This window comes from Oryctolagus cuniculus, chromosome 7 (genome assembly GCF_964237555.1).
Source record: "Oryctolagus cuniculus chromosome 7, mOryCun1.1, whole genome shotgun sequence".
In the NCBI taxonomy this organism is placed as follows: Eukaryota; Metazoa; Chordata; class Mammalia; order Lagomorpha; family Leporidae; genus Oryctolagus; species Oryctolagus cuniculus.
The window spans coordinates 33,053,897-33,077,151 of record NC_091438.1 but is presented as its reverse complement, the minus strand read 5'-3'; the positions used below and the strand labels follow the sequence as shown (position 1 = coordinate 33,077,151).

General features: G+C 46.0%; 1 protein-coding gene across 1 annotated transcript; it reads left to right on the top strand.

Annotated features, from left to right (window-relative positions):
- Positions 1-1,956: 1,956 nt before the first annotated feature.
- Positions 1,957-22,901, top strand: LRRC52 (leucine rich repeat containing 52). Its single transcript, XM_002715857.5, has 2 exons — positions 1,957-2,814; positions 22,441-22,901. The coding sequence occupies exons 1-2, from the start codon at positions 2,193-2,195 to the stop codon at positions 22,764-22,766; spliced, it is 948 nt and encodes a 315-aa protein (XP_002715903.1). The 5' UTR covers positions 1,957-2,192; the 3' UTR covers positions 22,767-22,901.
- Positions 22,902-23,255: the final 354 nt, after the last annotated feature.

Sequence of the window (23,255 nt, the reverse complement as noted above, 5' to 3'; positions counted from 1 at the left end):
GAAATTAAATGAGGCAACCTGGAGATTCCAAATCTCTGAGGAACAAAGATGAGTCTGGAAGAAGGAGCGTGGTGTGAAAGAAAAGGCAGGAAGTCAGCAAAATCAGTCCGTGAGCTTTGACGTTTCGGCCAGTGATCCTCCTGCAAAGGAAACCCACAACACACAGCCCACTCCCAACAAAGCAGCCCAGTGACGCCCCCTGCTCAGGCAACACACCCTTGCCACAGCTCCCAGAGGACGTGGTTCACCTTTGAGATTAATTCTGTTCTGTGGCCTTTCTGTTCCAAATTTCTCTCCTGGGCAGTTCTGTAAGCCCTAAGGAGGAGCTTATTTTTTAATAGAATTTCTTTTTTAATGATGAGGGACGGGTGGTTTCCTTATCAATTCGATCCTGCTTTAATTAGCACAACTATCACTTGGGTCATTACCTTAAGTGTTTGAAATTTCTGCTTGAATAAGGTCACTTTCAATTTAGTAAACACCCCTAAGTCATCAGGTAATTCACCATCAGTCACCCAAGGAGTGCTGAGTAAGTCAGCATAAGCATTAGCTAACTAGCCACGAATGCACTTGACTTTATTAATTTCTCTCTTGGCAGAGAAGAAAAGGAAGCAAACTGTCAGAGACATTCATGCCTCATTCATTCAGTAAATAGTTTTTATATACCCAGTGCCCAGCACCATGCTAAGCTAAATACGGGTTCCATTATGTTATGACTGTTATGTTATGAAAGTTTTCAAGAATGAAATCCTATTTTCCCAGAAAGATAAAAATTTAACACCTGAAATGCTCTTTTTTCACTTCTGCCCAATGTGCCTTTCTCTTCCACCTCTTAAACTTCTAGATTCTCCACCTCTCCCTCCACAAGATTCACATCACCTGTCAACTGGTTAATGAACCCACACTCACAGTAGAAGCACTAGAGAGGCACTCACTATTTTAAAAGTCCTAGGAGAATACAAATGGTAAGAAATAGTTTCTGTTATCACACTCAGATTTTTTTTAACATACATATTTGGGTTTTGTTTTATGGGGAGTGTTCATACTCTTTCAAAAAGTACACATAGGAGGGTACTTCAAAAAAGTTCATGGAATTTAACTAAAAAGTTAAGTTTATTTTTGTGCCAATGGATCTTGCAATCAGTACACACCAAAGCTGCTCAAAAAGTTTGTGGAAAATGTGCACGATGAAAAAAGATTTCAAAATTGTCTTTGAAATAACAGAATAAACTTACTTAATCCCATTTTCCACAAAATTTAAAGACCCTTTGTGTGTCTTCCAAATGAAGACAGGGATATATCCAACCTAGGAATTAAATCTCAAGGATCCCACCCTTTGCTATCCAAGTAATACTGAGCAAATAAACAGAATCAAGAGTGAGCTAACTAGACACAAATCCACTTGAGTTTATTCAGTTTGAAAGGATGCACTCCCTTTCCCATCTCCTGATAACACCAAAAGAGAAAAAAAAAAAAACAACAATAAAAGGCCCTCATCTAAATTCAATTACTCAAGAAAAAACCCACTCTGAGGACTGGCCTTAAGCAAGTCACTGCCTATCAGCCAAGGGCAGGGCATAGGGCTGGGGACTTCCCACCGATCCCCCTGTGGCCAGACCAGCCTGATCCTCTCCTACACTTCCATGAGGCAAGCATTACCATGCATAATAAACCCCACACGTGTCCCCCCCTGTGCACACATGCAGGCCCCTACGCACGAGGCCCCCTGCCAGGGGACAGCCCACTTACCGAAACACACCTAACACCCCCACAGCACCCAGAAGCAGAGGTGAGCAGTCTCTGCCTCAGCCAAGCTGCTCCTGAGGCCGCTGACATCACAATGGAGCCGACTGGCAACCTCATTGTCATGTGGCTCTCCCCTGGCTCCCCTTCACGGCAAGCGCAGGGCAAGGGTGAGACCTTTCAGAGCGGCCAAGTGGGCAGGTGTCCAGCAGCAGCCTGGGAGCTCCCGAGCGGCACAGCAGAGCCACCGAGCCGGCCGCCGGGGCATTGGGCCTCGCGTTTCAACTTCTGTTCAGTTCTCCTGTAATGGAAAATTGCTTTGCACAAAGCTAGAGTGTTACTGTTCTTTCCAGCGCCCCTCCCCTGCCCTGCCCCACCCTCGGCAGACTTCAGCTCAGAGGGACAGCGCCCGCAGGAAGGTGCAAGGAGGCTAGTCCTGGCTTCTTACTATGTCCCTTGCTTCAGGTCCCAGCCCCTGGTGGTTACTCTTCTCCTTTGGAATGGGGCTGGTGTCAGGGTCAAAGTGTCCAAATAATTGCCAGTGTCAAGCTCAAGAGGTGATCTGCACAGGGAAGCAATTAACGGAATACCCTCCCGACATACCCCTGAACACCCGGCGCCTATTCCTCAATGAGAACAGCATCACTAGTCTGCCAGCCATGCATCTGGGACTTCTCAGTGACCTTGTGTACTTGGACTGTCGGAACAACCGGATCCGAGAGCTGATGGACTACACCTTCATCGGGGTCTTCAGACTCATCTACCTTGACCTCAGCTCCAACAACCTAACCTCCATCTCCCCGTTCAGCTTCTCGGTGCTCAGCAACCTCGTACAGCTGAACATTGCCAATAACCCTCACCTGTTATCGCTGGACAAGTACACCTTTGCCAACACCAGCTCTCTGCGGTATCTGGACCTCAGGAACACTGGCTTGAAGACCTTGGACAGAGCTGCCTTCCACCACCTCACGGTCCTACAGACCCTGTATCTGAGTGGGAACCCCTGGAAGTGCAACTGCTCCTTCTTGGACTTCGCCATCTTCTTGATCGTGTCCCATCTGGACTACCCAGGTGAGGGCTTGCCCGGGCATGGGGAAGAGGAAGTGATGGATAGAGGAACTGGCTCCCAAAGAGGTATAAGTCAAAAGACAGGCAGGATGGGAGAAAAGCCCGGGTTAGACAGAATGCACACGCTTCCCTACTGCCCCGGGGGTCCACGTTGTCGCTGACTGGGATGCCATAGGCTCTGTAAGATAGGAATCCAAAGAGCTGAGTTCGGGTCCTAAACTCGGCTGCTCTTGAGGAGGTCACCACTTCTCTGAGCCTCAGTTTCCTGATCCACAAATGGGGACAGTAACATTACCTAACACACAGAGCTGTCTTTCAAATAAAGTGATGTGTACAGATATGATAGGATCCTATAGCTGCAAAGGAACAAGGACAAGGACAAGGAACAAGACAAGGACTCGATGTTCCTTTGGTAAACTGTTGTAGTCTGCTTAATTCAGTGACTACATTCTTCCAGGATCTAAAAGTAACTTCAGTCGCATACAAACAGTGCAGGATCCAGTGGGATTATAAGTATAGAAGGGGAAGTTCAAATGAGATGGGAGGAGGGGCCTGGGAGCCATCTGGACAATGAGAGGGGAGAGGCGTGGGAGAAGAAAAAGCCTTTTGTTCTGTCCGTGCTGACCTCACCAGGAAGGAAAGAAGGGCACAAATCAGTGAACGGGTACACAGCTTGCTCCCTGGGTGGCAGCAGATTCTCAGGTCTTACTGGGAGATTCCCAGTCTAGCTGCTGTCACTCCATGCAGATCCCCCACCCCCTGGCCATGGCCCCAGTGCCATCGTCTCTGTGCCTCATTCCCTCCTCTTCTTGGGGACGTCTCTGTCCCATCCTTTCCCCTCCAGTTCTCCCTGTCCACAAAAGCTCTTTCACCCGGGAAAATCAGAGCTGCAGAGAAATGGTAACTATGAGTGCCACTGCTAGAATCCAGCACACATGGACTTTGCAGAGAAAAGCACACCCTTCTAAAGCCTGTCTTCCCGCCCTTCCTTGGGTGCATGCTTTCACAGAACCAGCTGCAGGGTCATCCTGCGAAGCTTCCCCCCTGAAGTCCCACCCACGTGACAATATCCTAAGAATATTCCTGCCAAAGTGACAGACCTCAAGGGAAACTGAGAGAGAGGGAACAGGGTGGTGACTGGGAGTGAAAATGTGCCCGCTGGGCCTCCCAGGGTGCCCCTCTTAGATCTTTCAGCAGAGCTAGGCTAGGTGATGCAAACAAGACTCAGGGATGCAAAATTTAAGGAGGTGCACAGAATTTATGCCCTGAGAATGAGCACATTGAGGATAAGAGCCTCCTTAAATTTTGTACTCTTAGTTAGTACCTTGCCCTGCTCCCACACAATTTTTTTTCAAACTTTTATTTAATAAATATGTTTCAAAAGTACAACTTTTGGATTATAGCGGTTTTCCCCCCATAACCACCCTCCCACCAGCAAACCATCCCTTTTGAGTGATTATAATAAATCAAAAGGAACTAGCTTTGTCAGACATCTTCTTTTATTTAAAATTCGTTTATTTTATTTGGAAGGTAAAGTGAGAGAGAGAGAGAGAGAGAGAGAGAGAGAATCCATCTGCTGGTTCACTCCCCGAATGGCCGCAATGACTGGGGATGTGCCAGACCTGGAGCACTCGTGCCTCCCAATTGGGTGGCAGGGGCCCAAGTACTTGGGCCATCTTCTGCAGCCTTGCCTTCCCAGGTTCATTAGCAGGGAGCTGGATCGGAAGTGGGGCAGCTGGGACTAGAACTGGTGCCCACATGGGATGCTAGTGACACAGACAGTGGCTTAACCCACTGTGCCACAACACTGGCCCTCAGACATCCTCTTAACAGTCCTAATCACAAAAGGAGACAAGAGCAGTCATCCTGGATGGGTTTCCCTGCCTGTCTGGCTCCCATTTCTGGGAGCCAGAGATGTCTTCTACTTTTCTCCATAACTGGTGCTGTGAGAGTTTCTAGAAAGTTCCCTACAGAAGGGTTCAAATTATTCACTCCCATGTAATAAATGTGGTTCCTGAACGGGACTCCGCCATCAGTGTTCATGTAACTGGCCTGTGGAAGGACCTCACATTCTCTCGCCCCCCTAATTACACATACACACATCTTCCCAAAGTTCGTCAGGTACCAGGGCGACCTCCTCCTTCACTGAGCAGAGTGAACTTGCCTGGCCTGTACCCCAGCCCTTAAGCCAACCACTTTGCCCCCGACCTATTCTCTCATAATCACATTTCTGCTTGTACAGGTGTGTCTTTTTGAATTTTCGGGTTGCCTACTTTGCATTTCTTCACTCTTTAGTACAATGCATAAGTGGATAGGATCATAAACCAAGTCTATTTCACCACATGTTTCCAAGGACATCTAAAGGAAGCATCTATTTGGACAAGACCACAAGCTCCTCAGAAATTAAGTCTGTCTTTTGAGGTAGACAGAGTTCTCATGTACTGGCCAGGGGCATCCCACACAGGCACCCACAACTGTTACTCTGCTCATCCCTCTGCTGTTTGGTAGCCCGGGGAATACTTCATGCAGAAATATGGTCTCATTGTTCCACGTTACTATTGTTTTCTAGCCCTAAGTCAGACATAAGAACAATCTAATTTGTACAGAGCTTTGCACCTGGGGAGTATTCTTTCTTTTTTTTTAATATTTATGTATTTATTCATACAAAAGACAGAGAGAGAGAGACAGGGAGAGATCTTCATCTGCTGGTTCACTCCCCAAATGGCAACAACAGCCAGGGCTGGGCCAGGCTGAAGCCATGAGCCAGAAGCTTCTTTTGGGGCTCCCATGTGGGTACAGGGTCCCAAGCACTTGGGCCATCCTCCGCTGCTCTCCCAGGCCATTAGCAGGGAGCTGGATTGGAAGTGGAACAGCTCAAACCAGTGCCTATATGAGATCCAGCATTGCAGGTGGCAGCTTAACCTGTTGTGCCACAATGCCAGGTCTGGGGAGTATTTTTTCACTGAGGGTATCTCATTTTCTTTTCAGTATTATACCAGTTCTTAAATGGTGTGCCCTCAACTGGTGGAAGAGGCCAGGATTAGTATTTTTAACCCTATCTTTGGATGAAAAAAAGAGTTTGACTTTCCTAAAAATCACATAGGTGGTAAAAGGCAAGAAAATTATTTGATTTCAAATCCAGGTCTTTCTGTGAAACTATACTTTCTCTTAAATCATCACATCACATGGTAACTATTATCCTAGAAATCATTTTAGTTATAAATATAAGTCATGCTATAAGCATATGACCACAATATCTGAGCCTCAGCTTTATCCCCTATCTTGCTACCACTCGGACTTCACCCAAGTTCATTTTCATTGGTTAATAAGCACTAACCATCACAAATTCATTTTGGTATACCTGCACTTCCCTTGAAAATCCAGGTTTCACCCAAATCCACACAAACAAAAGGATGAATCTGATCTCAGTGTTTGCTCTCATTTGGCCCTACTCAGCCTGGTTTACCCTTCTCATACACACATATAATCACAAACATGCACACAAACACACATACATACACATACATATGAACAAATACGAAGAAATACTTGCATATACATACCATCTGCACACACATACCTGCCCACATATTGCATGCACACACCATATGTACACACATAAATGTACACAAACACACCTACTTACACATAAAGTTGAACACACACTGTAATATTCACCTAATCCTTCTCTTGTCCTTTAACCAAATCTCAATATAAGCAAAGATATTTATTTTATTTGAATCTCGCATGATGATTCATGGTCCCTGCTAAGTGGAAATATCTTTGCTATTGACAAGCACTCTTGATGAAATCTCAACCTTAAGTTCACTGTTTTATACTGCATGTGCTATCAACATGAGAATCTTTGACTTGTTCTAGTACGAGCCCACACATTTCTCCCCAAGTGCCCACATTTCAGGAAATAGGGAGAATTTCTATGAAATAAGCTGAGAGTGATCTAGCTTTTCATAAAGCATGACCCAACTTACAAATAGGTTCATTTTAGATTTACAAAGATAGCAAAGCTTTGCATTGGGAGATTTTATGTGTGGTGCTTTATGAGGGGCCTTCAAGTATTCGTGGAACCTGAAGAGCAGTGTGACAATGGAATCCATATATATCTCTTTTGACAAGCAAGGCTTGGTTAAGTAAGGGAAGTCCACGATACCACTCAATTCACCTGTTCGTCCATTTAAATAGTAATTGAGTGCCTATTATGTGCCAAGCACGTGCTCATGAAGCTAAGTAAGAATTCTGGGCCTGAGTATGGAGACTCACGTGACTCTGGGTTATCTATACCACATGTATCCCTTGTCCATTCAGGCATAGCAGACTCAACAAGACAGGATAAAAGAGGCCTTTGTGTGCCTGTTGTGGGACAGCCTCAGCTACAGGTGACAAAGGACAGACACTGTGCCGGCAGCAGGACCCAGTGTGAAGAGCTCAATTTCTGGAGTGAAGTAGACTTGAGTTATAATCCTGGCCATGCCACTTACAATTTATAGAATATCTGTTGAGTTTACTTAGCCTCTCTGAACTTGAATTTCCTCATCTGTAAAAGAGAGATAATGATAGAACCAACTTCCTTAGAGCTGTCATAAGGATGAAATAAAAATACTTATGAACTGCTGTTAGCATTAAGTTTGACATACCATACCATTCAATAAGCAAATGGTTGGTATATATATAAAAAAATAAGAGATCAAGAAAATAGTAGCAAACATGTACACAACCCAGAAAAGCGAGGGACTTCAGAAATTCTCCACACGTGTGGTATTAGGGGAAAGTGTATCCTAAGAGACATAACTGAAGAGATATAGATTGGGTGTGGGAAGATGGACAGCAAGTCCTAGGATGGTAATCCCTGAGAAAGTGAGACAAGGGGACTCCTGGAGGAAGTTTAGTATTAGTTTATGAACACAGGGTTCATAAAAAGATGCTGGAGAACCAAGCAAACTAGAAGCCCAAGTCAATTCTTGGCCTCAGCCTAAGCCATGAGATTCAGGGCTGGACCAGCATTAGCAAGGTGGTTGTTCCTGAGCTGCCTGAATCTGAAACTGATGCTCTACCTGGAGACCTGTCCCACTTCCAGAGGCAGGTGTGGATGTGCAAACAGCTTTCTAAGGATGAGGGAGAAAGTCAGTATAGCTTGGGGCAAATATGGCCTTGAGGGAAAAGAGTCACCACCATGGTGTGATTTTTTTGAGCTAAGAGTGCCAAGCAATAACTTTGCCCCAATATCTTCCCATCCACTGCTTATCATTGAGCTGAAATTAGCCTTTAGAGATTCACCCCTTTGGGCCCCAGAAGGTGTTATGATCTTGAAAAGGGCCTTGCAAAAAAAAAAAAAAAAAAAAAAAAACATAAGCTCCTGGGAAGAATAACGTAAATGCCCCTTAGCCTTTAGATCAGCTGTCATATCAGAGGGAGGAGTGAATTTTGGGTAAATTCATTTATCCAGGATTAATTCTGCAACAATGAAGAACCATGCAGGAAGTTAAATCTGGGGCTGGCACTGTGGCACAGCAGGTTAAAGCCTGAAACGCTGGCATCCCATATGGGCACCAGTTCTATTCCCAGCTGCTCTTCTTCCAATCCAGCTCTCTGCTGTGGCCTGGGAAAGCAGTAGAAGATGGCCCAAGTCCTTGGGCTCCTGCATCCACATGGGAGACCTGGAAGAACTTCCTGGCTCCTGGCTTCGGATTGGCACAGCTCTGGTCAATTGGGGAGTGAACCAGCGGACAGAAGACCTCTCTCTCTCTCTCTCTCTCTCTTTCTCGCTCTCTCTCTCTTTCTCGCTCTCTCTCTCTCTCTGCCTCTCCTTATCTCTCTGTGTAACTCTGACTTTCAAATAAATAAATAAATCTTAAAAAAAAAGGAAGTTAAGCTACAGGAAGGAAATGGAGAAATCTTAAAAGACAGCAAGGTGATAGCATGGCCTTCCATTATGTCGTGTTTGGCTGAGGATGTCCCTTATATGGTAGAAGAAGTTGAGTGCTTCATTCCCCTTATTTCATCATAAGGCTCTATTGAACAAGAAGATGGAAGCATCCTCAAATTGGTGAGGGAATTAGTGCTACTATCAAAGATCTGGAGCAAAGGAAACCCCCCAAAGGCACACTTTTCAGATGTTTTGAAACGTATTCAGTCCTCAGAGTTCACATATTCACTTCCCAAACAAAAATTACAGCAGAAATGGAGGTGTGTAGTGAAGTACAGGTGCCCGGGTGCACTATACAGGATAAAACAGGCCCACACATTCCATTTCCTCCAGCAGGTAGGAGGACTGATTCCTGGTGGGAACTGTAATTTTCCAGTCATTAATGCTATGTGAAGGGAAGAGTGGCAGTCAAGTTCTTCCCAAGATATTCTATGTGCCCTTGTGGGTCAGGGTTGAATGTTTCTCAGAATGCTCTCAAAAATGTACTCAACACTAAACTCCTGGACACAGAAACCTGGCCTTCTGACACCCTCTTTCCCTCACTCTCAAAGTCTGGTCCAGTGCTGTTCAACAGAAGTTTCTGCAGCCTGGAAATGGTGGTTATATGTGCTGCCCAGGACAGCAGCAGCTGGCTACAGGTTGCTGCTATTGAGCATGCTATTGAGCTCTTTTTTTTTTTTTTTAGTTGTATTTATTCATTTGAAAGGCAGAGTTTCAGAGAGAAAGTCTTCCATCTGCTGATTCACTCCCCAAATGGTGAAATGAAGCCAGGAGCCAGGAGCTTCCTCTGGGTCTCCCACATGGGTGCAGGGGCCCAAGCACTTGGGCCATCCTCTGCTGCTTTCCCAGGAGCCTTAGTAGGAACCTGGATGGGAAGTAGAGCAGCTGGGACATGAACCAGCACCCATACAGAATGTTAATTCCTCAGGAAGCATCTTTACCTGATATGCCACAGCATCAGCTCTACTATTGAGCTCTTGAAACTTGGCTAAACCAACTGAGGATCCAAAAATTTTAATTTTAGTGGATACTTCACTGGTTTGGGAAGCCTTTTAACTTAAGATACTTAAGCTGGAACTTGAGAATCCATTTGCCTCACAGTTAAGGGAGTACTGAGCCAAGCCTAGCACAGAGATGGCCTTATGCCCAAGTTCAATGTTGTTCTCCAATGCCATGGTATTTCCATGCTGTCAAGCACACCATAGTTCATTCAACTCTAAAACATCCTCCTGTCTTAAGCACATTCAACTCCACTAGAACAAGGCCTCTATCCCCCAATGGACTCTGAGCCTCAGACCTTCTTTCCATACGTGACCTGCTCAGACAGTGGTCTTCAAACTCTGATAAGCGCAAGAATCTGAGACCCCATGTTCTGAGATTTGAGATGCCATGACCTGCAGGTGATTCTTGGGTCACTTTTCAGAAACACTATGTCAATGTCTAGACTTAGCAACTGCTCCAATTGGTGGCTAAATTGATTTGCAATTAGATGGTAATGGCTAATAATGTTTTGAAATGTCTCCCTCTAAGAGCAATGGCAATTTGACAAAGAACAACAAGAAACAGTGAGAGCTCAGCAAGTAACAGGCTGCGAAGAGTAGGAGTCGCAGTTTGAGGACAAAGGGTCCCTCTGCGTCAGCTGTTAAATTATAGTCCTTAGGCAGTCCTCACTGAGCCTGGACCAGGTGCCCCAGAGGTGGGTAGACAAAGCCACCCAGGGACATGTGCAGGGAGCAGATGGGCTGGGTCATGTGCTGCCGCAGGTCCAAGTCATTTTGAGGGCATTTTGAGAGAGAACATCTTAGTTTCATTCTGAGGCTATTTCATCCTGTATTCAAGACTGCTATAATAGGATAATGGCCCCATTTCAACCCACCAAGTACAAAGTCATCCACAACTGTGCCAAAGCTTAGATTGCCAGAATGAATTCAGGCCCTTGCACTATTCCACTATTAACACTTACCCATCTCCTCCATCAGGGAAATTGAAATACAGACCAAAGGCCAAAAAAAAAAAAAAAAAAAAAAAAGCTGGGCATCAGATAATTCCAAGGCTGCTCTGCCAGGCTGGCTCTCCTACCTTGTAACAAACTCCCTGGCCTGTAGCTCCCTCCTGCAGAAAGTTGTAAGAGCAGCCTTCTAGGGGCAACAGGAGGCAGAAAGGGGTACATCTAAGTCAGTGATCCCTCAGCCATCTAGAAATCCAGAGCACAATGGGAGTAGCAGGAACAGTTTAGGAAGAAGCCCTAGGTGACCCTAGCACACTCCCTAATTCAGCATAGCTGAGATCCCTGAGAGTCGGTGATCTCAGGTTCCTTCAAGCTCTGTAGCACCAGGTCCTTACTCATGACCCATCAGCTGTCCCAGTGTCACACAGGCCTCTGAGAAGCTGAAGAGCAAAGCTAACCAAAGGAGCAACCTTGACTTCCTCCTTTCTAGAGGTGAAGTGCGCCCCAACCTTGAAATAACCCAGTGAAGAGGGACAGGGGTCCAGCCTTAAGGGTTTGATTTTTTTTTAAAGATTTATTTATGTATCTGAAAGTGAGTTACACAGAGAGAGAAGGAAAGGCAGAGAGAGAGAGAGGTCTTCCATCCACTGGTTCACTCCCCAGTTGGCCACAACAGCTGGGGCTGGGCCAATCCAAAGCCAGGAGCTTCCTCTGGGTCTGCCATATGGGAGCAGGGGCCCAAGCACTTGGGCCATCTTCTACTGCTTCCCAGGCCATAGCAAAGAGCTGGATGGGAAGTGGAGCAGCCGGGACTTGAACTGTTGCCCATGTGGGATGCCAGCGTTTCAGGTCAGGGCTTTAACCTGCTGTGCCACAGCATTGGCCTCCTTAAGGGTTTTTGAAAATTTTCTGAGGAATAAGCCATGTTTCCTTAGATGCTCTGGTAGACAGACAAACCTGGAGGTTGTGACAGGAAAGATCCTCCTCTAGGCAACCAGGCAAGCCCACAGCAGCAGTGAGAATGGAGAGGTGTAAACAAGTCAGAAGGAATCACTTAGAAGGTGGAAACCTCAGGACTTGGGCCTGAACTATATCTTCTCATGGTTCCTTGTACTCCCATCATAACTTCTCACACAATTCTAAGTAACTAATAAATTATATTCACTTAAATTCTGTCTTCCCACATAGGCTGGATGCTCTATGAGAGTAAGTCTGAATCTTTAGAAACTAGCACAAGGCCTGACACAGAATACACTCAATAAATTTTCACTAAATGAGTGAGAGAGATGAAAAATAAAGGAAAGGGGAAAATCAAAGATAGTTCCCAAGACCTTGGCTTAGACAACCATGGGGACTTCAGTGAGACAGACATTCTTAAAGAGGGGACAAAAATGGAGCCCCATCTTCAGTTTGATCAGAGGGGAGTTCCTTGTTAGTTAACAGGAATTTGAATGTTCTGGTCTGAAATTCAGAATAGAGAACAAGACATAAAATATGTGTTTGGGGATCGTATCTCTTTTGGTTCACTGGTGATCATTAAAACCAATCAGAAGATGAGGCCAGGGAAGAGAGTTTAGAATGAGGGGACAACAGGGGCCAAGGACAGAAGCTTTAGAGAAAGCCAATATATTATTATGGGACCAGGTAAGGAGGGGTAACCTATGCACAGCACTGGGAAGGAACAGCCAAAGGTAGGAAATCAGAAAAGGTACATGGAAGCCAAAAAATCCCAACACGTGGGAGCAAGTCAGACGGGGAATTGAAAACTGTCCATCAGATTTGGCTACCCAGAAGCCCCTAATATTGTGGGCAGTTCTGGTGGTGTGGTGGGAATAGACACCAGACAGCAACAGGTTATGGGCTGAACAAAAAAAGAGAAACAATGTCAGCTGTTCTAAGAAACATGACTGTGGACCGAGGAAATAGAATGACAATTGGACAAGGAACAAAAAGCATGAGCGTATTTTGCCAGAGAAAGGGGATCTGTGTTAATGTTCATCTGATGATGAGAAAGGGTTGGTGCAGTGAAAAAAAAAAAAAAAAAGACGTAAAGGGGGAAGGATAGCCCCAAAGGCTTCCAAATGGAAAGGGTAGGCAGGGAATGGGGGCAGGCACCTTTTCTGTCCTCCAGGACTGCAGAGATGGAAATGGGGTTAAGCACAATTGGGAACAAGTGTGACAATGTATGGCAAATGCAATTGAGGGACCCACCCTGAGAGCCTCTATTTTACTTTTAATAAGAGAAAAGACAAAGAGTATGCTTATAAGGCACATGAGTTTCACATGCTTTCTGTAAGACCAACCCAGTTGGGTTACTATAAAAGATTCTTTTGTTCTTCAGATGCTCACATTCTAGTTGATCAGGCAGAACTAAGATGGCCCACAGATCCAAACTGGTTTTTAATCCTGCCTCTATCACTTCCAACTACTTGACTATGGAGTTTCCCAGTCTCCATGAAACCCAGGTTCCTCATCTGTAAGATGAAGATAAAACAGAGCTCGTTTCCTGGAGTAGTGATAGCTAAATGAAATAACCCACATGAAAACTTTAGAATTACACTGGTACATGTTTGACTAAGGCTAGCTACATTGTTGTTACAATTCTTCAAGAAAGTGAAGAGCCTGGTTGGAACCTGGTTGCCTGGTAACAATTCTGAATGCTACATGGGATGCAGAGAAGGTGTAGAGCAGTGTGGTTTACAGAAACAGGCTAAGCACATGATGCCTTTCTGATCCACCTCAAGAGCAGCCAAGCTCTTGGAGCAGGGGCATTAAAACTCAACATGACAACATAATGTAAAAACCATCTAACCTGATGCGTGGTCCGTATGCAAGGATAACTTGATCACATGGTGATACCTTAGCCTTCCTCTCACTCAGATGTCTCAGTCCGCTTTCTGTTGCTAGTAACACAATATTGCAGACTTGATGAGTCATAAAGAAAAAAGTTCTGTTTTGGCTTTCCGTTTTGGTCTAAAGTCCAGGGACCACAACTATTAATGGCCTCCTTGCTGGCAGAGCCCCAAGATAGCACAGGGCATCACATGTGATTTTTATAGTAGATCCACTTTCAGGATAATCCATTGACCCACTGATCCATAAATGTATTGATAGAATAAATGGGTTAATCCATTCATGAGGGCAGAGCCCTAAATCACCTCTTGAGAGTTCCACTTGGTCCTTCCTTTTACTATCTCATAATGGGAATTAAATTTCAACATGAATTTCAGAAAGGACAAACCCTTCTCAACCCATAGCACCAAATGAAGGAATAGCTAATAGATCTGACACATCCAGTGAAAAAATACTTAGGACTAGGATTAAAGTCATGTTAGATAACCCCTGTCATTGTCAATGTGTTTTCTTCCAATAGTCAAGATGCTTTGGCCATGGGGGAAGGTAGAAGGGAAGGAGAAAAGAAATAACATTATGTTCTTAGAACTGTATCTACAAATCACACTGAATCTGTTAAAAACTAAAACTTTAAAATAAATAAATTATTTTATTTTAAAAAAGATGTTTGGTCACAACATTTGGCATTATTAACCCTGTTTCACATTCACAGAGAGTTGAGAAGCCCAACCTGGCACCTTCAGGCATTCATTGACTGGTATAACTGAGCACCTACTAGGTGCCATGGACTGGAGCAGACGCCGGGCATATCACTGTGACTAGAAACAGACATGCTATCATGGAATGTACATTCTAATGGCAGAGGAAGATAATAAATAACATAATGATAAGTGCTATAGAGGAAAATAAAGGGGAGGCATGTGCCCAAAATTTGAGCATCAAACTGAATAAAGTAAGGGGCAAGTCATAGAAGCGTGGCATGATAGAGAGAAGGTCTTTATAGACAGAGGGAAGAGCACGTATAAAAGCCATGGGGTGGAAAGATGTTGACTGATTAGACTATGAATATGGCTTGCATGGAGGACAGGAAAAAGGGAAAGAATTGAGAAAGAAAATATCAGAGACCAGGGCCAGCGCCGCGGCTCAATAGGCTAATCCTCCGCCTAGCGGCGCCGGCACACCAGGTTCTAGTCCCGGTCGGGGCGCTGGATTCTGTCCCGGTTGCCCCTCTTCCAGGCCAGCCCTCTGCTGTGGCCCGGGAGTGCAGTGGAGGATGGCCCAGGTGCTTGGGCCCTGCACCCCATGGGAGACCAGGAAAAGCACCTGGCTCCTGGCTCCTGCCATCGGATCAGCGCGGTGCGCCGGCTGCAGTGCGCCAGCCGCGGCGGCCATTGGAGGGTGAACCAACGGCAAAAGGAAGACCTTTCTCTCTGTCTCTCTCTCTCACTGTCCACTCTGCCTGTCAAAAAAAAAAAAATATCAGAGACCAGATCATAACAGAAAAACAGGTCGTGAAGAGGCTTTTAGTGTTATTCTAAAAGTGATGGGAAGGAAGTGTTTGGAGCAGGGAAATAGCATCATCTATGATGTACAGCTTCTCCCCACAACTAAATGGAGAAGAGCGTGTAGAGGAAAGGAAGGACATGAGTTAGGAGTCCAGCACAGCTCAGGAAAGGGCGGATAGTGGTTGGGATATGGCTAGTGGTTCAGATGATGATTCAAGACAAAAAGTCAGGACATATTTTGAAGGTAGGACTAACAGAATTTTCTTATGATTTGAACATGGCACATAAGAGAGGAAGCAGACAAGACTTGAGTGTTTCTACCTGGTCATCAGATAAATGGTGGCGCCCTTCAGCTGCTGAGATTTTCTAAGTTTCTAGTTAACCTTGAGAACAACTGTATACTATCTGGATTTCTCTGAGCAGTTGGATGGTTATTAAGCAGGTCTAGTTGTGGGACAAATAGAGAAGAAGCTAGAGTTTACCTTTACTTCCAAGAATACTCTGGTAACATCTCCTGACCCCATCACAGCCTAACTAAGAAAGATGGCAGCAGAGGCTTACCCCTGGGAAAGGACTAAGTCATCCACAACTTTCCCAGAAAACGTTACACTTAGTCTTAGTTTATTGGTGAGACAGAAGAATTCATCTCCTGGCAAGTACCTGAGAAGGTGTTACGGGGAAAAGGTGACTCTCTGCTTGTAAATCATACCCACATGCACCCAGTTACAGCAAAGCCCAATCCTATAACCTAAATGGCTGCAATGCACAGAAATAATCAGATGGAAATTGCTAAACTCCAGAGCCCCTTCACAGTGTTCCCTGAGTCTATGAATCACATTTAACCCTTACTGAACTATGGACTCAATCCAAAGGGAGAAAATGGTGAGTATTAGACAAGACTGTACTTTGCACAGCTCAAATCACCAAAAATATTTAGAGTTTCAAGATGATGTGGACAGTTTGGACCATTAGTCAGCACATAACTTCTATAAAAGGTCAATAATAAATATTATAGGCTTTGTGGACCTCCACTGCAAGCATTCAACTTTGTCATTGATACAAAAACAGTTTAGAAAATAGTAAAAGGGCAAGAATGACAGCATTCCAATAAAACTTTATTTACAAAAACAGGTAGAAGGCTGGATTTGGTCAGACAGAACTCTGACTTCTGGGATCACGAGAAGAGAGCTGAATGATGAGGTAGGCTAAGGCAGAAGTCAGTACTAGGACTAGAAATGTTTGCAGGACCATGAATGAGGCTCTGAGAAGGGCACCCGGCCGGCCAGCTGGCATCACAGCTGCCAGGCTGCTACACCTCCCAGTCTGGGTTCTCTTCTAGGGAATCATCTCCCCTGGGCCACCCACAGGACAGCAGATTATAATAGTGATCTCTCCAAATCCCACCAGGGAACTTGTCCTAAACAACAGATCAAAGACACAAGAGATCAAGATGTGCTTTTGGAGACCAATAATCTACCCATTCTCCCAGGTATGCGTTCAACAGACAATTACTTAGCAAATCCTGTGTGCCAGACACAAGGATGCCAAGTGAACAGAAAGGGCCTCTCCTCGCAAGGGGCTCTCGAGCCCTAACTGGGGGGTAATCATAATCACCATTGATGTCATACCTACAGCACCTCCATTCCCACGCTCTTCCCGTTGTTTCCTTCTTTAAAGTCATGGAGGACAAAGGAGGTGCTCCTTCTAGTTCAAGGCTTTCCTCTCCATTTGATTCAGAGACCACCTATTCCTGCCTCCTCAGGAACCACCCCCCCACCCCAGGTCACTGAACCCTTCTCAGACTCCAACAGGGCAGGCGGCAATCAGTATCACCTGCTGTGGCGTGCTCTCACATGGAACCTGCCGGGTTCCTTTTTTCCAGCAGAGCATCATGTCAGTATGACAGCAACCCCATAGGGTGGTAAAAAAAATTAAGATTTAATTCATTCCACAAACATTCCCTGAGTTCTAGCATGTGTTAGTCATCTGTATTAGTATTCTTTTATTACTTCATTTACTCTTTCCTGGAGGAAACAAAGGAGGTTTATTTCAGCTTACATTTGGAGGGTACAGTTCAGGATTAGGCAGCTCCATAGTCTGGTATCAGGTGGAAGCTGGTCATGGCAAATGTGGAGGACTATCACATGGCCAGTCAGGAAGGAGAGACAGAACAGCTAGGCCAAACTTGAGCACAGATAATCAACTCCTTGTGAGAACCATACCCTCCAAGTTCACACCCCCAGTGACCTAAGCACCTTCCTCCAGACCCACCTGTCAGACACCATAATTGAATTAAGTCTCCACCCCTAATCCTGCAACCATTAATATTAATTCAAACATTGGCCTGAGTTTGGGAGGGGTCTTCTGAGTCCATCCTCTCACTCTGCATTGCCTGGAACCTCCCCACCCCCAGTCAGCCCAGATGGTTCCTGAGCACGGGCTCTCTGGAGACTCAGGGCAGCCTGCACACAAGACCGGGCTCCTCCAGGGCATCAAGGCCCTAGGAACCCGCAGCAGACACCTGGGAAGAACTGTGATCCATTGTGCAGACCAAGAAAAAAAGCAGTTCCTTCTGGGAGGGCACTTGAAAAAAAGGTTCAGGGAACACAGAAGTAAAAGGTAAGTTTATTTTGATACAAAAAACCATTCTGAAATCTGCAGATGATGTGTCCTCAAAAAGTTCATGAAAAATGCATACTATGTAAAAAAAAAACTATGCATGGATTTCAAAATTATTGTCCCCAAAATAAACATCTTTTGATTCTATTTTCCATTTTCTTATGATTTATTCATTTATTTGAAAGGCAAAGCAACAGAGAGAGAAGGGTCTTCTGTCTGCTGGTTTACTCTCCTGAAGGCTGCAACAGCCAGGTCTGGGCCAGACTGAAGCCAGGAGCCAAGAACTCCCTTCCCATCTCCCACATGGGTGACAGGAGCTAAAGTACTTGGGCCATTATTTGCTGCCTTTCCAGACACATTAAGAATGATACAAGAAATGCTGTGGATGAGTTCAGGTGTGGTAACAATCAACATGTCCTCTAAGCTAGCAGATGAGGTGGTTGGGAAGGTCTCTTTGGAGTGGGCTAGATCTTGAAGGATGGGAAGAACTTGATCCTGCAAAAACTGGAGAAATGGGTATTTGGTGCAAAGAAAAAAAAAAAGAAAAAAGCCACATAACAAAGTTAGCTAGAGATGAGGGCAAGGGTAGGGCTCAAGCCCAGAAAATATGTTGTTTGGTTTGTCTGAAGCAAAGGTGGGCTGCTGGGGGTGCTGAGAATAAAATGGGAAAGGGAGAAGGGGGCAGAGCCTCGGGGTCTCTGCAGGCCAGGCCAGGTGGTCTGGATATTATTCTGAAGCCCACACAGAAGTTTAAGCTAAAGTGTATCGGGAAGATCTATACCTGAAGGAGGTAATGTGGCAGGAGTGTGAGACATGAGCCAGCAGTGAGAAACATGGAAATGATGGAGACAGGGAGACAGAGAGAGGAGACCCCCAATTTTGGCAGTGACAGTAGGGAAAGGGAGACAGATGGTGGCAGCAGCAGAATAAACCCAGGTCTCCCTCCCAACAGAGCCACCCACATCCCTCACTTAACAGCAGCCTCACAATGCATTAAAATCACTGCCTAATTGCTCCTTTCAAAGCTAATGCTCCAAAATGGGAAAACGTGTTTTCAGTGTTTAGTCTCATCTCTGCCTCCCCAGCCCCAATTTAAAAGCCCAATCTTTTTAAATGTAGAATGAGATTAAAAAAAAAAAAAAAAAACGCACCCTAGACCCAGCCCTGGCCCTTGAATCCCACGTTTGCCTCTTGCCTCTCACAGGTATGTCTTTCTTTGTGTGTTCCTGCATATCTAGCAGTTTAGCCAGGTGACCCAAGCCCTCTCCTAATAGAATTCCTGGACAGTTCCCAGGAGCCTTCCCTGACCCAGAGGTCCTCAAGCCAGGCAGATTGGCAGGAGGTCTACGGGCATAACTGTGCTCCTGTCCTATCCCATGCTCAACCGCTTCCTCTACTTGAGAGCTCTCGCACAGGGCAGGGGGACTGAGTCCAGAGAAGGGCCTCTTCCTGTCCTCTCCTCTGTAGTTGCTGCACAAAGTGAGTGTGACATGGTCTCTGCACTGGCTGTTCCTTCCATGTCTACCTCCTGCAAGAACAAGTCCTCAACAGCACTGCAAACTTCAGGTCATTTTGTTCAGTGTAGCTGAGTAGCTTCCCTGCAGGTGCATGGATGAGATGCAGGTGCAGCTCATGGTGTCCAGGTGAAATGGACTCTGCTCTTTCCAGCCACCTACACTCAACTGCCTCCTTTTCAGCTCACTCCTGTACTCTTCTCTCTAATTCTTCTGCTTCTGGTTCCCATTAGGACTTCCATAACTGAACCTGATTTCCGTGACTTCCTTAGTCACCATGGATATTGATGCTTTCACATAGACAGGTACAGCCCTGAAGTTTACAGGGAGCTTCTGTCCACAGTAGCGTCTGTTGCATCTCCCACTTCTGCAAAACAAATTTAGACAACTCAGTCCTGGTTTTCTCTGTCTCTTATTTCCTGCCTAAATCCTGCAGAACCTTCAACCACAAAACCTCCTGAGAATCAGTTTACTTATTTGTAAAAACAAGGATAATATTATGGCCACCACAATTGTTTTAAAAAGTAAATGATGGAGTGAGTGTTGTTCAGCAGGTTAATTTTCAGCTTGGTGGGGGTGGGGAGGATGACGGGAGCATACACTCCACATAAGAGTGTCTGGATGGAGTCCCATCTCCACCTCCCATCCAGCTCCCTGCTAATGCACCTGTGAAGTAGCAGGTGATGCCCCAAGTTGGGTTACTGCCACCCATATGGGAGATCCAGATGAAGCTCCTGGCTCCTGGCTTCGATCTAGCTCAGCCCTCCCTGGCATTTGTAAAATGAACCAAAGCATGGAGGATTCTTTCACTTTCTTTCTCTCTCTTCCTCTCTCTCTCTCCCTCTCTCTTTCTATCTCTCAATCTCTCCCCCACTTTCTCTGTCACTCTCCCTTTCAAATAAGTAAATATTAAAAAAAAAAAAAACATTTAAGGGTGTCAATGTTGTAGAATGTGGGTAAAGCCACTGCCAGCATCCCATATGGGTAGTGGTTCAAGTCCCCAGCTGCTCCACTTCTGATTCAGCTCCCTGCTAATGGCCTGGGAAAAGCAGCAGAAAGCCAGCCCAAGTATTTGGTCCCCTGTCACCTACATGGGAGACCCAGATGAAGCTCATGGCTCCTGGCTTCAATCTGGCTCAGCCCTGGCTGTTGCAGTCATTTGGAGAGTAAGCCAGTAAACAGAAGACTTCTCCTTCTGTCCCTCTGTGACTCTGACTTCCAAATAAATAAATTTTTAAAAAATATATAAGTAACTCCAAAAAAGTTCATAAAATGCAATTAAATGATGCTTCAAAAAATAAAAGAATTAAATGAAGGCCAGGTGTTTGTCCTAGCATTTAAATGTTGTTATACCTGCATCCCACATCCAAGTGCATAGGTTCAAGTCCTGGCTCTGGTTCCCAATCCCAGCTTCCTGCTAATGCAAACACTGAGAGGCAACAAGTGATGGCTCAAGTATTTGGGTCCCTAACACCTACATGGTAGACTGAGTTTCTGTTCCCAGTTCCTGGCTTCAGCCCTGTTCCAGTCATGGCTATTGCACACATTTGGGGAGTTAAGCAGTGGACATGAGACATCGCTCTCTCTCTCTCTCCCACCCCCGTGTGTGTGTGTGCCTCTTAAAATAAATAAATTAAAAAATATATATTTAAATGGGATAACTTTTGTCACTCAGCGTGTAGTAAGAGTTTAGTAAATATAGCTGCTATTAGAATCATTTTTTTAACAGGCAGAATGGACAGTGAGAGAGAGAGACAGAGAGAAAGGTCTTCCTTTTGCCGTTGGTTCACCCTCCAGTGGCCGCCACGGCCGGCGCGCTGTGGCCGGCGCACCATGCTGATCTGATGGCAGGAGCCAGGTGCTTCTCCTGGTCTGCCATGGGGTGCAGGGCCCAAGCACTTGGGCCATCCTCCACTGCACTCCCTGGCCACAGCAGAGAGCTGGCCTGGAAGAGGGGAAACCGGGAGAGAATCCGGTGCCCCGACTGGGACTAGAACCCGGTGTGCCGGCGCCGCTAGGTGGAGGATTAGCCTATTGAGCCGTGGAGCCAGCCAGAATCTTAATCATGGTTATAACAAGCCCACATCTCAGCCCTGAGTCTGAGCTCACTTATCTAAAGCATGCCAAGTATATTTGCCTGGGTACCCCCCAGAGGCACCAGGATGGCATATCAGAGGAGTTAGTAAAACACAGGGCTAAGGATAAAGCTCCAGAGATTCTGTGCACCAGACCTAGTAGCATACCTTCTCAACCTGTGTCCATTGATCCCCTACTCCATCCTGAGCACAGATATCATTCTTTGCATTTTGTAAGATATGGAAATGGGACTCAGAGAGATGACTAGGTATCCTGCCAAAGTTTGCAAAATTAGCAAGTGACAGAGTCTAGATTGGAACCCAGGTCTATCTAGCTTCAGAGCACACTTTTTCTTCTGCTGTGGACCGAAGTCCCTGGGACTGGTGGTGGGGAGGTGCTCAGAGAATTAGCCAGGGAACTGAGCCAGCTACTAAAAATGGCTGAAGACTCACATACACTGTGTGAGCAACCCATGAATGTCAACCCCACTGCTGAGAAGTGGAGCTGCTTCCCCTGCTATGATCTTGTCCCCCTGAGTTCCACCTGACTTCTCCCGGTGGGAGAACACTCAGTCGGCATCTCCAGGGACTCTCATCCCTCCCTAGAGTCAAGTCAGATGTTTTATGATGCTCTTAAGTAGCACTAGTGGGCCCTAGCTGGACTCAGGCACAGTTGAAGAGAAAAGGACAAAGTGAAGGGGAGAGGTGGGGGCAAAAGGGAGAAAGAGGGGAGGTAGATGGTGAACACTCGTGGAGATCTGGGAAGTGTCTACACTCCAGGGAAATCTGGCTCAAGTTTCCTACCTCCTGGCCCTTGTTGTGGTCTCTCCATCCTTGGGGACCCTTAAGAAACAAGCCCATTCTCACCTACCAAACGCAGCACAGTCAATCTGGAGGGCAAGGGATGCAGTACAGGCAAAGTCCTCACAGGGCAGTGTGCCACCACATCTCCCAGGAAGCTTGCTAACATGCAGATTCCAGTTCAGGGGGTCCAGGGTAGGGCCTGAGATTCAGCATCTCTAACAAGGTCCAGCTGATGCAACCACTGCTGCTGGCCCACCCACCACACGTTGAGCAGGGAGGGTCCCAGGCAGCGCCTGCAGGCTCCCTTTGGCCTCAGGACCCTGAAAGAGCCACTGTTTCAGCCCCATGCCTGCTGTGTTTTTATTTATAGATGGTCAAAATGCCACGTGCATGGAGCCCACGGAGCTGTTGGGATGGCCCATCACCCAGGTAGGGAACCCACTCCGCTACATGTGCATCACACACCTGGATCGCAAAGACTACATCTTCATGCTGCTCATCGGCTTTTGCATCTTCTCAGCGGGCACCGTGGCCGCGTGGCTCACAGGTGTGTGTGCTGTGCTATACCAGAATGCCCGCCGCAAGTCAAGCGAGGAGGAGATCGAGGACGAGGCCAGCCACAGGGTGGAAGTCACCAGGAGGATTTTTCAAGCCAGGGCTAACTCAGTGCATAGTGGGTTCCCTCAGCTGATTTAGCTACCAGAGACCACCGTCTGATGTTCCCACAGCCTCCCCTCTGCCCAGCTTTCTCTCTTGCCCCCAGCTCAACACTATGTAACTATCTTAGAGACTGAAGCCTACTAGTAAAATAAATAAATGTTGGCCATTTCACAGCTTGGTCCCTCCACCAGCTTCTTCAAGCTCAGCAGGTTGGGGCGGCACAAAGCCTAGAAACGTTGTTGGAAAGATCTAAGTGCTGAGGAAGCCCACACCCAAAGCAACTCAACTCAGCGTTTAACCATCGCCTACTACAGACCCAAGCTAAGTGGTGCAGGGTAAGATACGAGAACCACAGTATTTCAAATCTTCCTCAAAAAAAAAAAAATTATCCATTTGGGGAAAGTCAAGACTGACATATGTCAATGGGCCATCTCTACTATCCATCTCATAATGATGACAATTACCCTACAATGTTGATACTGTTTAATAGTGAGAAGTTAAGGCCTGGACACATTTAATGATTGA

Bases quoted from the DNA above. Each gene is read 5' to 3' on its own strand.
- LRRC52 (XM_002715857.5), top strand. From the start codon at position 2,193: ATGTCCCTTGCTTCAGGTCCCAGCCCCTGGTGGTTACTCTTCTCCTTT. The intron at 2,815-22,440 runs GTGAGGGCTTGC...TTTTATTTATAG, and splicing joins GTCCCATCTGGACTACCCAG to ATGGTCAAAATGCCACGTGC.